This window comes from Camelus dromedarius, chromosome 21, assembly GCF_036321535.1.
Source record: "Camelus dromedarius isolate mCamDro1 chromosome 21, mCamDro1.pat, whole genome shotgun sequence".
NCBI lineage: Eukaryota > Metazoa > Chordata > Mammalia > Artiodactyla > Camelidae > Camelus > Camelus dromedarius.
Window position 1 is genome coordinate 34,480,034 of NC_087456.1, and position 16,700 is coordinate 34,496,733.

The following is a 16,700-nucleotide window of genomic DNA, read 5'->3' on the forward strand; positions in this document are numbered from 1 at the left end:
AGCTGGTTAAAGGAACTGAGAGGCACGCGCCCACGTCATGAGAATAGACCGAGACAAGGGGGTGCTCTAGGGACGCACGGCAGGTGTCGCCTTTCCCCGTTCCTGTCACGGCCAGTTTGTTGATGTGGCGCCCGGGCTTCTGCTGTCTCTGTTTATTTTCAAGGTGTGAAGAGGACGTTGACGAGTGTGCCTCCAATCCCTGCCTCCACGGAGGCCTGTGTCGCGACCTGCTAGACAGGTTCCAGTGCGTGTGCGACGTGGCCTTCGCCGGCCCGCGCTGTGAGATGGACGTAAGCAGCCTCTCCTTCTACGTGTCCCTCCTGCTCTGGCAAAACCTCTTCCAGCTTCTCTCTTACCTCATTCTGCGCATGAATGACGAGCCCGTGGTCGAGTGGGGGGAGCAGGACGACTACTGACGTTCCTTCGAACGCCCCCCAACTTGAAAGCCATTGAATTTCAAGAAATGCCTTGAAATCAAAGGCATCTTGAAAATTAAAATCAAGGGCTGTTTTAAGCATCTCGAAAGCACTCTGTGAGTATATCAGATATTTACCTATGACTGGCTCTAACTGTAAAAAAAAAAAGGCTGGTCTCCATACAAGCAGAAGCAGCTCCGGGTTGTGCATGTGTACAAATGGGCCGTCATTCTTCGCGCTTCCGAATCTGAATGACCCTGAGGTCAGAAACCGCGCCCCCTCCATCCTCGCGGGTGCACTTGCAGAGGGTAAGTGGCCCGAACTCATCCTGACCCTGCATTATTTATGCTCTTTTGTTCTCATCTGTTATTCACGACGTGACAATCTGAAACTCACTCGTTCAACTTTTTATATCCAACTATGCTTTTATACGAAGCTATTCAAATGAAGTGTTTGCCAGTCCTCTGGTAAGTTAAAAAACATATGTATATATAAAGAAAACATGGGAGATTATAGGAAGTCCCTCATAGTGGAGGAGGAAAATGTTCTGATGTAATTGATATCAATACTCAAGTTATACCTCACCAGTATAATTTACAATTCCTTAAAACCTTCTCTCCCCCCCCCAAAAAATGGCGGATAAAACCTTTGTCTGTTCCTTTTCCTTGCAATACTTCTTACACAACTAGAATGACTTCTTGTTAACTGCTTATAATTTAGGAGCCTACTGACATTCCTATCAAATGCACTAATCTCAGTTGCTTTTCAAAGCATATTTAATAAAAAATAAGTACTAACGTATGTGTATACACTAAAATATAAGTTATAAAACTTGAATTTCTTGGTGGCATATTTTTCTAAAATTTGCAAGTACATTTATCCTTTTCAGCTATCTTTCAGAAAAAAAGCACGGTACCTATTACAATCAAAATATATTTGACGTTATGATCTTTTAAAATAAACTGAAATGATGGATCTACAAAGTGAATTAATTAATAAGATGCACAAAGATTAATACATTCTTACTTAACTTTAGTAGAGTGTATAACATAGTAATCAGAAAATGACTTTATTTGCTAATATTTTTATTGCTTCTGCTGGCATGTTATCGCTTACGCTAAATCTCTTTGTGTGGGTTTACCTTCCAAAGCAGGCGTTATGTGTGATCTTTTCAGGGAAAAAAGAATTAGAGCCTGTGAATTAGCTTAGAAAGCAATTATAACAACAGAGGCTTGCCGAATACCATTTTGTAAATGTGTTTATGTCTTTAGGAGCTGCCCTGGTCTGATAATAGGAGGGTAATTTATCCACTGGGTGATATGCAAGATTCATTTAGTTCTAATTGTTTAAAGAAATTTGTTTTTCTGTGGAAATGATCAAGGTAAATTTAAATACACCTTGCAAATCCAAAGGACAAAACAGTGTATCATAAAAGCAAAGGAAATAAATTCAGTTTTATTTTTCCATGGTCATAGAAGATTTTATGCGGCAAGTTTATATCCTGGGAGGACTGGCAATCATTTCAAACCAGGAGAATCTAATGTTGCGATCTTTATTTTACACTCACGCACTGCCCTCACACCAGACAGCACAGGCCCCACTGCCCCCTCAGGGGACCTGCCCCAAAGTTAGGTTCTGTGACAAGAGACTCGGGAAAAACCTCCCCACCAACTTCTGCATTCCCAAATTATCCGATGTAAGCATAAAGCTGATGGCAGCCAAAGACCACAAGTACAGTTTTCACATTTGCCCCCTTTTGGACGTATCTGTAATTATAAACTTACAGGCCGTTCCAAATGTAATGTGTTCCCTTCCAAATACATTTCAGAATCACTCACAGTCTCCTCCTCTGTACACATTCTGATGGCTCTGTGGTCACTGTCACTGTCGATGGCTTTTCTGTTTTCCAGATGTCTTGTGAGATATCCAACTTAAACACACTGTCCCTTTTCTCTGTCTTCTGTATTTTCAACTACACTGTGTGGCTTTTGTCCATGAGCACAGAAAAATAAAACCTTTGCTTCTGTCTCTCTGCTTCTCATCCTCTGATGACTGTCTTCATTCGCCTTGACTGTGTCTTGCAAGGTAAGATGCCCACAAGCCAGGCACACGCACTCACACACACACGCACGCGCTCACACACACCACATAATGACACAGGAGCACCTGTGCTGGCGGTCCTGAATCGTGGTCTCTTTCCCCAGATGTGTAATTGCAGGTAAACAGGTGGCCGTCCAAGGTCAAAGTTCTGTGGCGAGCACTCCTCCAGTTGGAATTCTAGAATTGATTACGCCCTTAATTGTTCTCACTACCGATTTCCGCCGTCCCCGCCAGCACCAACCAGCTTCACCTGCTCGGGGGAGGGGCCATCTCACCTGACTGATAGAAATCCACACGAACTCCTCTAGACCCAGCTTCTGAAACAAGACCTGTCTTAGTCGAATTAAATTTTGTTTTAAATTTTGCTCATTTTTAAGGTTGAACATTTGAACTGAACAAGGCGATGTCCATTTTTGGCCATGCCTCCTCCTCCTTTATGTGTGGACCCGGGGAGTGGTTTTTTTTATTATCCTCCTTTTGGGATAACAGGGAAGTAGAGGAAACAGGCAGGTTTGGAGAGATTCATGTTTTGACAGCGTGAAAAGGCAGATTCAACGGACGCTGTTGAGAGCCTTCTCTGTGCCACGGGCTGTGATAAGCCTGCTTTAACTACACATGTTTTTTCGATATAAGGCAATCAGTGTCTTCCAAATTCTTCACCAAATTGTGTTTAAAGATCCCCCCCCCCTTTTTTTTTCCATATCTGAGTTTTAAAATGGCAGTTATTCAGCTTGAGTGTTGCAGAATTTAAGTGGAGCCTCTCCTGGAAACGGGCGGGAGTGTCGGGGCATTCGGCAGGAGCGGCCGCAGATGCGGGCGGCGGGCGGAGGCGGAGGCGAGCCGGAGGGGGTGGGGCAGAGTGAGCCCGAGGCTGCGGAGGAAGCGGAGCGAGTCCTCGTAAGCCACGCCCAGCCTGGGCTTTTCTCGCGAGAGCAGCGGAGGGTCTTCCGCGAGGTTCCAACAGAGAAGTGACATCACCAGGCTTGCACTTTTCTGGAAACGGTGATACATCAAATTTGAGTACAGTGATTGTGAAAGAAATCCAGCGAAGAAACTAACGAAATTATTATGCACATGGATTATTTCATTTCTCTACTGTACTTTTTTGATTTATTCAACAAATACCCAGTGAATACCTACCGTGTGTCATGCCCTGGACAGGGCACTGAGAACACAGCCGGGGATCAGAGGCAGTGCTTGCCCACAAGTTGTGGGTCTCGTGGAGGATGCAGAGATGGCGAATTCCTAGGTCAGCGTTAGGACGGAGCCAGGTGCCAGCTGTCCAGGGCGGACAGGAGGGCATTTTGCCCAGTCTTAAAGGTAGAAGGTCAAAGAAAGCCCCAAAGCCTCAGCTGAGACGCAAAGGTGAACAGGTGTTAGGCTGTGGCAGGAGGGTTGGAGTGTCGGGGGTGTTTCAGCTCCCTTTTGTCCAAATTCTCACCCATGCTTGCTATTTGTTGAGTTTTTGATGATGGCCATTCTGACAGGTGTGAGGTGATTTCTCATTGTTTCTCGTCTAATTTCTCATTTTTGACTTTAATCTCCTGGATGATTAGTGATGCTGAGCATCTTTTCATGTGTTTTTTGACCATTTGTGTGTTTTCTCGGGAAAAATGTCTATTCAGATCCTCTGCCCATTTCTTAAGTGGATTGTTTGGGTTTTTTTCTAGTGAGCTGTATGAGTTCTTTATATATTTTGGATATTAGTCCCTTATCAGATATATGATTTGCAAATACATTCTCCTGTTCCGTAGGCTGCCTTTTCAATTTGTTGATGATTTCCTTTGGTGTTCAGAAGCTTTGAGTTTGAAATAGTCCCACTTGCTTACTTTTGCTTTTGCTGCCTTTGCTTGGTTTCAAATCCAAAAAATCAGTGCCAAGACCGATGTCGTGGAGCTTAACCCCTATGTTTTCTTCTAGAAGGTTTACAGTTTTACAGCTTCAGGTTATATATTCAAGTCTTTAATCCAATTTGAGTTGATTTAATCCAATTTGGTGTAAGATAGGGGTCCAGTTTCATTCTCTGGCATGGAGCTGTCCAGTTTTCCCACCACCATTTATTGAAAAGATATCTCAGTCGTATATTTTTGCCTCCATTGTCATAAATTAATTGACCATATATGTGCAAGTTTTTTTCCTGAGCTCTCTATTCTGTTCCATTGATCTATGTGCCTATTTTTATGGCAATACTATACTGTTTGGATTACTATAGCTTTGTCAGATAGTTTGAAATCAAGAAGTGTCATGCCTCCAGCTTTGTTCTTCATTTTTAACATTGCTTTGGCTATTAAAGTGGCTCCATCCAAATTTTAATACTGCTTTTTCAACTTATGAGAAATCCTGAAGGGTTCATCTGTAGAAGCTACATTGTCATTACTAGAAGCAGAAACTCTCATTTTAAGTAGGTAACCTTAGACTGCATTAACATAAGCATTTGGTCCCAGAAGAAGGGACGTTGTTTTTCTTTCGACTTCTGTACTGACCGGGTACTTGAGAAGAGCAGTTTTTACTTCTGGGCACCACATTCAAAGGCAAACATGGATGACTTCCAGGACCAGAGAAAGGCATTTTAGAAACAGTTTAAGGATAGTGGATGTTTTCTCAAGAAAGAGAAGACCTAAGGAAAGTGTGAAACTGCCTTCAGATGTTGCCTAAGTGTTTTATTCTTTTTGATGCTCTCACACAAAGGATTGCTTTCATGATTTTCTTTTCCAATTATTCATTGTTAGTGTATACAAATTCAACTGATTTTTGTGTGTTGATTTTATATCCTCCAACTTTGCTGAATTTGTTTCTTAGTTTTACAAATTTGTGGGGGGGGGGCAGTTTTTACTGTTTTCTACATATGTCACCTACAAACAGACAAATTTTACTTCTTTCCAATTTTGATGAATTTTAAATCTTTTTCTTGCATAATTGCTCTGCCTAGGACTCCCATTACAATGCTGAATAGAAGTGGCAAGAATGGGAGTTCTTGTCTTTTACTAGATTTTAGAGGAAAATCTTTCAGTTTTTAACCACTGAGTATGATGTTACCTGTGGGCTTTTAATTTATGGTCTTTATTATGTTGAGGTAATTTTATTTTATTTCTAGTTTTTTGAGTGTTTTTTTTTTCATTAAACAATATTGAGTTTTGTCAAATGCTTTTTCTGCATCAATTGAGATGATTGTGTGATTTTTTTTTTCTTTAGTTCTGTTAGCATGGTGTATTACATTGATTAAGTTCTGTATGTTAAACCATCCTTGCATTTGTGGGATAGATCTATCTTGGCCATGGTGTACAATCCCTTTAATGTGCTGTTGGTGTTGGCTCACTGGTGTTTTGTTGAGGGTTTTGCATCTGTGTGTATCAAGGATATTGGCTTGCAGTTTTCTTTTCTTGTGGTGTCTTTGTCTGACTTTGGTATTAGGGCAATGTTGAGCTTATGAAATGATTTTGGATGTATTCCCTCCTCTCCAATTTTTTAGAAAAGTTTTAGAAGAAATGGAGTTAATTCTTTTTTAAATGTTTGATAGAATTTACCAGTGAAGCCATCTGGTCCTGGACTTTTCTTTGTTGGGAGGTTAAAAGTTACCACATTTTCTACCATCAAAATACTTGCTGTGAAAAGGTAGAGAAGGAAAATGAATACATGACCCCATGGAAATTGAGAATAAGTGATAAGCACAGATACACTAGTACTGTTTTTAAGAGGGGCTCTCATGTTAATACCTCCAGTTTTTTTCCCTTTGTAATCTCTCTGAGAGGCATTATTATCTTTATTTAGAGATAAATAGAGATTTAAAGAGGTCACCTGGATTGCTCGAGGGCAAATGTCCAAGAAGCATCAGAGCTAGGGTTCCGCCAAGACTTCTATTTCCAAATCTCATGCTAAAGAACAGTTTGAGATCTACCAATTAGGAGAGGGATGTTGGAGTAATTAGCAGGAGTCCCTTTGTTATTGTGGTCCAAACTGGCAAAACAAAAACAAAATACATTAATCATCATCAAGAATGGTTTGAAAAAACAAACAGAAACTTCTTTCCAATTCAACCCTAAAACTTTGGTGCCTATAGCTGTCTGCAACCTCTCTAGAAGGCAGTAGCACGTGCGGAGATGCTACAGAGGAAGGTAACTATATAATATATGATAGGGGATTTGAGGAGTAAGGAATACTCTTTATGCTGGCTCAATGAAGAGTCTGAACTTACATGTAAATGAATAGATAGCCTGATTGAGGGAACCTGTTCCAGAAGTCCCAGAATTTCAGGAGGGGACCCATTCACTAAGACATAGTAAGTCTAGCAAGTGATAGGAAATTCTCCTTAAACAAGATTAATTAAATTAAGAGAGTAATGCAGAAATTAATTAAATTAAGAGTAAAGCAGAAAAGAACACTAAACTCAGCAGGGAGTTGGAGTCATTTGTGAATGACAGAGTCACATGTGGTTTCTGAGTGGGTTAGGGTTGTCCTTGATCCTTGAGGCTGAGGTCAAGGATGATATCATGGGTCAAGGATGTCACCCCAAGGATGACATCAAGGATGATGGAATGGCCCACATCCTCGGGCCCCTGTTGGGAACAGAGCACTGGCCAGTGGCACGAGCATCTCCCTCAGAATGGCAGTCTCTGTGCTCTCAGGAAACAGGCACCCAGAATGACATCCTCTTCAAATCACAATCTTAAAAAGCTCTGTCACTTATCATTGAGTTTCCACTAATTAGCATTCAGGAAGGAGTAAATATAGCACGAACATAGAAAAAGGTTCTTAAATGTTGTTTTGATGTCTTTCAATCACTGAAAGCAGGTCTGATTCAGTTCACTAATCTGTTTTCCTTTCATCTTTTCACACATCATTAAGATTTCTGCTTCACCAAGTATAATTAATGCTCTTCATTTCCTAATGTGAGGTCACTGCCACCAGTTGCACAGAAATCCTGTAACATGGAGTTTCACCTGCAGAACACATTTCTTCATGTGTCCAAAGTAAAACAGAAGCTGATCATAGAGAGTGGGGCTCCTGGATCACAGGTGTAAGTGAATTAATTGGCTGGTGTTAAGCCCCAGACAACTGTGAGAAGTAAACAGGTTGAAGTTTGGCACGGAGCTGACTAGCCAATCCAATCAAGCAGCTTTTCAGTTACCTGTCAAATTATTGTCATCATTTACAACAGTCTCCCTGAAGTGATCATTGCCTTGCTACAATACTGGTCTTTGTAGAAACTGATTTTTAAAATAATTTATGTATCCATTCATCCACCATTATGGAGGATCTGTTATAAGCAAGTCTGTCTGCGCCAAGCATAGTGAGAAACTGAAATAAACACACAGGTGTGTTTCTGCTCCCAGGAAGCTTAGATCAGGGGAACTGGGTGATTTCCATGTATAGCTCCACCCACACAGTTCTCCAATTTGGTAAATCGTGGAGATCCTTAAAATGGGTCTATAATGACGTATGTTGGCGAAGACGAGGCTGACGATGCTGTTTATTGTTCCAGTGGGCTACTCTGAGAGCGAAAGGAAGCGCTATCGATAATTATGCTGGGACAACAGCCCAGCATGGCGTCGCTCTAGGCAAGCTGAGATGTTTCCTAGTTATTGCCCGCCTGGAGAATGCACCTCCGTCTTCTTCAGAATGTAACTGAAGTCTATCACAGATCCATTTCAGGAATCAGGATTCCCTGTTACACAGCAATTAACTAAGCAAATGACTCAAAGTGAATGATGAAGGTGATTGCATCCTGTTAGGTACCATGTTCTTGAGTTATTCCCTTGTTTTTTACTCAAGGAGAACTCTGGGCATTGGCTCTATCTATTAAAATAGAGTTCGGATCAAACTGAAGGCTGCTGGTATGCACTTAAATACCATGTTGTTGTCTAGTTTAACGTAATGTGAATTTAGTTTCTCCTGATTTTCAAAAATGAAAGTGTCGGTTCTCATACGGGTTTTCTTCTTGACAGGCTTCTGTTGCCTTTAGGAAAGCTTGGTCACAAGTTGCTGTTCCCAGAGGGGAAGTTTTCATGGGGGTTATGGGAATTCGGTGAGGCCGTAAAGCACAAAGACGATTCTTAGGAGGACAGAAAACGGGAGAGCGTTCGAGAGAGAAGAAAGGTGACAAGCCAAGATGCGGGGACAAAGTTTGGACGAGGTGACTGGGACAGGCAGAGGCTGCCGGGACGTGATGGGTATAAAATCAGATGAATTCAGGGTTGGGCTCGAGTGTGGATTAAACTGTCCAAGCTTCTGCTGAAATCCAGCCGGAGAAGGAAGAGTCATTTCGTGATAATGCGACTTAGGTGTGTGCCATGTTTTCCTCTAAATTATTTCCAGTAGGTTGTGATCAGATGTCAGCTGTCACTTTGACACCCAAAACAATAGTGTCTTTCTTTAGTGACGGTTTTATTTGATTAAAGAAAACACTTCAATGATATTCCTTCTGATTGGAACCCAGACCAATACCAACTGTTCCTTGGCTCTTTCTTTCCTTCCTTCCTTCCTTTCTTTCTTTCTTTTCTTTCTCCCTTCCTTCCTTCCTTCCTTCCTTTCTTTCTTTTCTTTCTCCCTTCCTTCCTTCCTTCCTCTCTTTCTCTTTCCTTCTTTCTTTCTCTCTTTCTTTCTCTTTCTTTCTTTTCTTTCTTTCTCTCTCTCTCTCCCCTCCTTCCTTCCTTCCTTCCTTTCTTTCTTTTCTTTCTCCCTTCCTCCCTTCCTTCCTTCCTTCCTCTTTCTCTTTCCTTCTTTCTTTCTCTCTTTCTTTCTTTCTTTCTCTTTCTTTCTTTTCTTTCTCTCTCTCTCTCCCTTCCTTCCTTCCTTTCTTTCTTCCTTTCTTCCTTCCCTCCTTCCTTCCTTCCTTTCTTTCTTTTTTTCTTTCCAGAATGCTGTTCAGACAGGAAGTTGTGCTGAATGGACCTGGTGGAGTGGAGGGCTGGTTTTATTAAAGGCACACATTCTTTAACCCAGTTTTTGATTTCTGCTAATTAAAAGTTTTCTCTAGGCATAGTTTTGTTACTAAGTTTTGCTTTAAGCATCTCTCTTTTTTATTTTTTACCTCCATTTGAATCTTTCTAACATGCTTCTTCATTAACTGAGGATTTTCAGGCCTGTGATGCTCTCTCCCTTTTTTCTCAAAGGACCAAAGACAAGCTTTGGTCTGAGGAGGTTCAAGCATAATCAGATTAAGTCTCCCTTGAGCAGATTCCCTGCACCAGCACCGCTGGAAAAGATTCTTTGAGGTGACAGACTAATGTTGTCACTGTTCAACATCAATACGTGAAATTAAGAAACACATTTTACTCGCTTTTTAAAATGTCCCAATTGTGCGAATCATTATAAAATATACCTTATGCCCCGCAGGAGATGGTTTGAGCATTTCTGTGGTCAGTGCCATCTATTTTCAGAGCTAAGGAAGCCAGACGTTTCTGAAAGTGGACCATCAACTGCCCAAGGAGAGTCACCAGCTCAGGACACAGGAAGCCCCCTGGCCCAGGCAGCAGGTGACCGGGTTCTGGTGGTGTCTCTTCCCCCGAGAGCTGGGCCTTCTCTGACGTCGAGCTGTCCTGATGACCAAGGTGTCCGACACGCGGCGCCTCCCTTAACCTTCAGGAAGCACGTCGTTGCCATTTACAGATGCCAAAGCTGAGGCCCAGGCGTGTTAAGTGACTTACCCAGAGTCCTCGCTGATCTTTTTTTTCTCCAAAATACAGTCTTGGGTTTCTGTTTCCTAATTTGTAAAACGTAACACTTGGAGATTGTTTTAAGCAGACCACCCGACCCCTACACTTTAGAAATGTTAGCATTTCCTAACTGTCATATGGGTGTTTAAAGTAGGTGCCACTACGTATAGTTCACAAAAATGCAAGGTTTTCATGAGACAACCTATATCCAGGGAACTGTGGGACTTTGTGGAGAACATTTCCAGGGAGAACATGAAAACTAAATGGAAGGAGGTTGTACAGCCGCTCTGTGGCCCTGATGGAACCCAGGACCCGGTTATTTTTACCGGTAAGTCCTGTGAGTGCCAAAGAGAGTCACAGGCGGCAACATGTAAGTCGTCCGCATTTGCAGCTTCTCCAGGTTGAATGTCGAGTGTGTTTGAGCTGGTATCACTCCACTGCCACCTAATTACCAATATAAATGTTCTTGAATTACAGAAACCAATATAAGCCTCTGGATTGAATGTTTTATTTGCAGAGCCCTAAGTGATGACCTCGAGCTTCCCACTTACCTCGTGAGGTGAGCTGAAGGGGTACAGGTTCTGTGTAATTGCGGATAATTTGTCTTCTGCCTTGAACCAGAAATGGTGGCGTGTTGGGCAGCCTTCCCGCCACGGTTGGGGAGGACAGGCCGTTGCTCTCTCGGTGGGGGAGGTGGAGGCGAGGAAGCGCACCATTGTGAAGAGGCATCCTGGGATGTGAAGGTGAGAGTCGTGAAGGTGATATAAAAACAAGGGCGAAGCCATAGTCGGAGGGTAGAGCTCAGTGGGAGAGTGTGTGCTTAGCGTGCACGAGGTCCTGGGTTCAGTCCCCAGTACCTCCCCCGTACCTCCATTAAAAAAAGAAAGAAAGAAAAAAATAAACCTAGTTACCTCCCCTCTGAAAAAAACCTCAAAAATATAATTTAAAAAATTTAAAAACTAAAAAATATAAAACAAATAAAGGGCCAAGCAGCTGAGTGGCTACCTGTTCAAATGAAATATTCCGGGAGGAAAGAGGAGGCTGTGTCCCGCGTATGGACTCACGTAGAGCTGTTAGCTAAAGCGGATTATGTCCAGGACACCATCCTCGGTCCAGTTCCCTTTGAAGGATGTGTTCACTGATGTGCTCATTCCGGTGGTCGCAGACTGCCCTCCTTACGACAAGCTCCTGCTGAGCAATCTGAGTTCACAGCGAGGTCCAGGTGGGCCTGCATGCAGAGAGCTCCGAGGCCCTCCTGTCCACCTGCCAGGTGAACCCGTTATCCCCTGGGCAGGTCAGGGGCGCGGGGCATTTACGTCAAGTCCGTTTCTGCAATTTGTTTCACAGCGCTATCCGATTTGTCAATTCCGTCCAAAGGAATTGGAGCACCTACAATATGTCAGGAACTCTGAAGGTGACAGAAGAGAAAAAAGAGGGTGTAGTCTGTGTGGACGCAGCTTTCCGAATACAGAAGGGCACAGGTCTCAGAATCATACATCAGGACAGAAGCACAGCGCGTAATGAACTCCAGGCATCCACGGCCGAGAATTTGCCAATTAGAATTTTTGCTACAGAAATTAAAAGTACCTTCTCCTAAAAACAATAGGTAGGCTTTATAGCATCTTGTTCACACGTCACGCTGTCTTCCCTGACTTTGCAGGCGGTGGTGTAGGCTATCCTGTCTGCCTCAGACTTTTTATGAGTAGTAATGCGTCATTTCAATGGGACGGCTTCAGTGCCTTTTACAGACCACTTATCACCATCCTCATCATCTGGTGTTTATGGAATGCAGGAACTACAAGTCATACTTACATACTTTGTATCTTGTAAAATATGTGTGCATGTTTTCACGTAAACAATGTTGAGGCCATTTTTTTTTAACTTCTACAAGAAAATAGGAACTCCGATATAATAGTTTTGAACCTTAGTGTCTCAAAAGGAATATAAAAACAACTCTATCCTTCTCCCAAGCTTGTGGAAACCTTACGTCCTTTGGTGATGGGTGAAGTGTGGAAGGCCACCTGAGTTTGCCCCCAAGTGTTCCCCAGTGTCCTAAAAACATTATGGACTTCGTTCAGTCAGAGGCAAAGGAGTCAATGTGTTTCGGGGAACCAGGTATAAATGCTCTGGTAGCCAAAGGGATTACCTCCTTTGGAGCTTGGAAATTAACAAAAGGATGTACCATGTTTAATTATAAACTTCAAACTTTCCATCAAAGTCAAATTGTGCTGACGTTAGTCAAACCTAATCTAGGCATGGACTCAAGAACCTGCTGACGGAGTGAAAAACACACGGAAACTTGTTAACAAGAAGTGCAGTTATCTACATCTCAGCAAATCAGGCCGGGGTGTCACGCAATCTGCTGAGCTCAGGCAGCCCAGAGCCAGGGATGAGCTCTCTCTTCGCTTCGCCGTTGCTATTTACAGCTGGAAGCCGCACATGGCTGCAATCTAAGTGCTGCACGTAGGAAGGGGGTTGCTGGCTTGATACCTTGTTTTCTGACCCCGTGAAGCAGGAGACGGCTACCTTCTTAATCATCGCCCGATAACATTGTGTTAAAACGGGGGTGGGGGGTGGGGGGGGAGTAGCACATGGCTGTTTTATACAGACAACAACCCTGGGAGGTTTTTTGCTTTATTTCTCGAGAGGCACGCTGGGGTGTAAAGCATAGGACTGGAAGTTGTGAAAGATGGGTCCTTTCCTTTGTTCTCCTGCTGAATTTTTCACCGTCTATGCAGGCACTGTTTCCAGAGACAGCTGGCTTCTCAGACACCCACTGCGTGCTGGGCACCTGCCTAGAAGTCACAAACAAAATCCTTCCACCCATCAGCCTGCTCTGTGGAAGCTGATTCTGACCTGACACGCATAGTTCTAAAAAAATTAAGCAAACACTGATATCAGGAATCCTGGCTGGTTACATCAGCGAGAGCTGAAATATAAAATAACCATTATTACTCACCTCTCGGTGTGTAAATATGTCAAATGAGGGTACCGTGGTTTAAATTCAGGGTAGGTTTGGGGTTACAGCTATTAGCGCTCTTCCTAGGGTGCATCTGTGCAGAACTGAACCAACGCTGACACTCCAGGTCCCAGACCTGCTGCTCACAGGTTGTTACTTGGGACAAAGTGCTTGAGATGCCTTTTCAGTAAGGACCATAACCCCTGTGTCGTTATTGTGAAGATTAAGATGAGGAGGCATGTAAATGCCAGGAACTTATTAAATCTCCAGGTTTTAATGACTTTTGCTTCTTCCCCTACATACCACCTTTTAGTTGCAAAGTATTTTACAGGTAATTTCATTGTAGAAAATGGACCAGATGTCAAAAGGGTTAATTGCCTGGGTGGAATGCACAAACACTCAAAGACCCAGTTGTCACCTTTGTCGTACAAATAGTAGATTTATTCCAGGTTCCCGAGACTAGGAGAAGAGCCCTAAAAATGGTAGCAAAGCAATTTTAGTAAAAGAGAATAATGCAGCCATTGGGTAGAGGACCCACCTCCAAGAGCCTCTAGGAGTGAAAATGCCTCTTAACGTGGAGGTGCTGTCTCCTCGGGTCGCCACACAGAGAGGGCGCTTGGACGGAGGCGAGCTGCGCTGTGACTTCCTCTGCTCGGAGCTGTAGCCACTCCTGGTGTGAACCCCTAGCAGACGGCTTCCTCCTACACCCAGGGCTGCCAGCGGGACGTGAACGCTTCTCCTCCCAACCCTGAGAGCTCGGAGGCCGTGTGTTTAATCTGTGCCGTGCGAGCAGGGAGACCCTGGAAAGGACAGGAGAGCAGAGCACGTTTGGAGAATTGGCCGCCATCCTCGTGAACAGAACTGGGGAGGATTTTGCAAGCCAGGCGACTAACCCCGGTCTTCCTCCTGAGGCTCTCGGCACAGCCGCATCCCTGAGGATGCGTCACCTACATGGTGGTGGAATAGGAAAGTCCCAGACCCGAGGGAAATCTCTTTTAAAATGCGGGGAGGGTGGTGTTCTGGGGCTGTGGGAAAGAAGCAGCAACAAGACTGAAGGGGCTTAGTGTCTAGTTTGAATTCTCAGTTCTCAGTCTCCTTGGGGGTTTGGGAAACAGCACTTCCATATGTTTCAGGTGATTTAAGTTCGGAAGGGATGTAGTCTTTAGGCAATGACTCCAAAATTCAGGGGGAAGAAAAAGAATGTAAATAATGAAAATTTCAGTATGACACAGAATGCAGCAATCAGCAAAGACGAGCCAGAGGAAGTCTTACCTTTTGGACTATTAGGAGCCCGTTACAGAACTAAAATGTCACCAAACATGGTAGCTGGGCTATCTCATTCCTTTTTAAAAATGTCTCTGCCCTGGGCAGGAAGCAGAGAATCTGGTCCCCATCTTATCAGAACAGTCACTGATCTTCTCATCCTTGGAGCCCTTGTAGAGAAGGGACAGAATCTTTCGGCCAGGACCCCCTAAACTGTCATTTCAAAAGCTGAGGCAGACACTTTGACTATCCTACTCACCGTGCACGCACACTCAGAGATCCCAGAGTGAGGAACAGCCGTCGCGGCTGCGCTGGGATCTAGCTTTATGACAGACTGTTGACTTCTGGGCTGAACGTGCACATCGACGAAGGGCAAGTTGGCTCAGCAGTATTTTTAAGCTAGTAGCTATAGGCTGCTAGGCCTTATTTTTTTCTCCCCGAGAAGGATTGCTGTGCAATCCTCAATTCCGGTGTAAACATATCCGTCTCCCCACCTGCATCTGGGGGCATTAGGGGGACTGTTAGCAACATCGAACAGAAGTTTTTTGTGTTTTGTCTTGTTTTGCTTTAATCCTGCCAACAGTAAAACCTATAGGGTTTTACCAAGTGGCTTATTTGGAATTTGGAAGCTTGTCTTCTGAAAAGAAATCTTTAGTTCCCAAACTAAATGCTATTTTATTTTATTAAAACATTGTTTTTAATTTAATTTTTTGGAGGGAGGTAATTCGTTTTATTTTACTTATTTATTTTACTGGAGGTGCTGGGGATGGAACTGAGGACCTCGTGCCTGCTAGGCATGTGCTCCGCCACTGAGCTGTGCCCTCCCCCAATAAATGCTATTTTAATAAATCTTTGCAATATGAAGGTTTCTATCTTCGCTGCTTGTAAGGTACCCTGCTGTTTTGTGGCAACAAGCTCATCGATTTTCGTCGTGTTCACTAAGGATCTGGCCAACCTCAGTGTGGCGGGCTCATCCTTTTCTGTTCGGATGAGCCAAGGATCAAACGATTTTTTTTTTTTTAACTGAAGTATAGTCGAGTTACAGTGCTGTGTTGGTTTCTGGTGCACAGCACAGTGATTCAGCTGTACAGACATATATTCCTTTTCACATTCTCTTTCATTATGGGCTGTTACAAGGTGTTGAATAGAGTTCCTTGTGCTGTCCGGTAGGTCCTTGTTTATTCAGACGATCTTGAGGAGAGAAGGCCGTGTGGCGGGGATTCCCACGAAAACACTCTGTGCCTCTCTCATCTTCCACGAGGTGGACTTTAAACCGGAATTCTGATAATTTGATGTAAATTGACAGCGACCACAGAAGTAGCTACTTCTGAGATTATTTAAGAGGAAGGACAGGGTAGAGACATTTATCAATGAAACGCTGGAAGCAAAGGTTTTTATTTCGACGTTTGCTTTTTAAAATAAGAGAGTAAATGGCACAATAGATTGTGTAAACACTTCTGTGACTTCGGGGACAAGCTGTCAGAGGTAGAGTGATACATCGCCCGTGGGAGACTTGACGCCGCACTTCCTCCCCCACGTGAGGGGACGCTCACTGGGGTGCGGTCCGTAAAAGGCAGCCTCCAGCGTTGGGCCCGGGGTGCAGCTGGCATCGCGGGGCAGAGCCTGGGACTCGCGCTCTCTGCTGCGGGGGCCCGGGAGGGCTGGCCCTGCTGCCGCCCGGCGAGGCCGGACACGGAAGCCCGCTCTGACTGACAACAGTCTGCAGGTTCTGCGGGGACGTCAGAAGGGACGGCGCACTTGGCCTTGGAGCTCTGCTCATTTTCTGCAGGTCTAGGGAGTAAGGGTAACGAGTTATCCAAAAGCTGGATTTACTGCAGTCTCTCAACTGCTGAAAATTAAACTCCATGTGCTGCAATTCAGGGGTTACTCGGGTATCTCATTATAGAGGCAATTTTCTTTCTTTTTTTTTTTTTTTCCAGAGGCGGAATCTTTGCTGAATTACTGAGGGACATACTTGAATGTAGACTTGGACCAAATAGTTTTCTGATAAGTCGGCCATAAATCCTCAGTAAAATAACTTGGTGTTCTCAGTATATCTGTTGGCTTTTTGATCATTTTTATGGCTTTCCTTTTGCTGGTCAAATTATCCTCATATGCCCCTACAGCCCCTCCCTGACATGGATTAAGTCGACACAAACCAATAGACTTTCATTACTCTGGCAACTGGTTCTGATTTGGGGGCAATAAATACGATGACACAGACGAGATTGCCTTTGCCAGAGGACGTGCCATAAGCCACGAGGATGTTGGGGATTCGGTATTCCTTTTCCTGCCTAATGTGAGAATGAA

General features: G+C 43.8%; 1 protein-coding gene across 1 annotated transcript in view; it reads left to right on the forward strand.

The window, feature by feature from the left end:
- CRB1 (crumbs cell polarity complex component 1) overlaps positions 1-16,700 on the forward strand; it is a 128,757-nt gene that overhangs the window by 103,562 nt on the left and 8,495 nt on the right. The window contains exon 11 of the mRNA XM_031438347.2: positions 164-290. Coding sequence (XP_031294207.2) covers positions 164-290 — 127 coding nt within the window. The remainder of the gene's footprint in view (positions 1-163; positions 291-16,700) is intronic.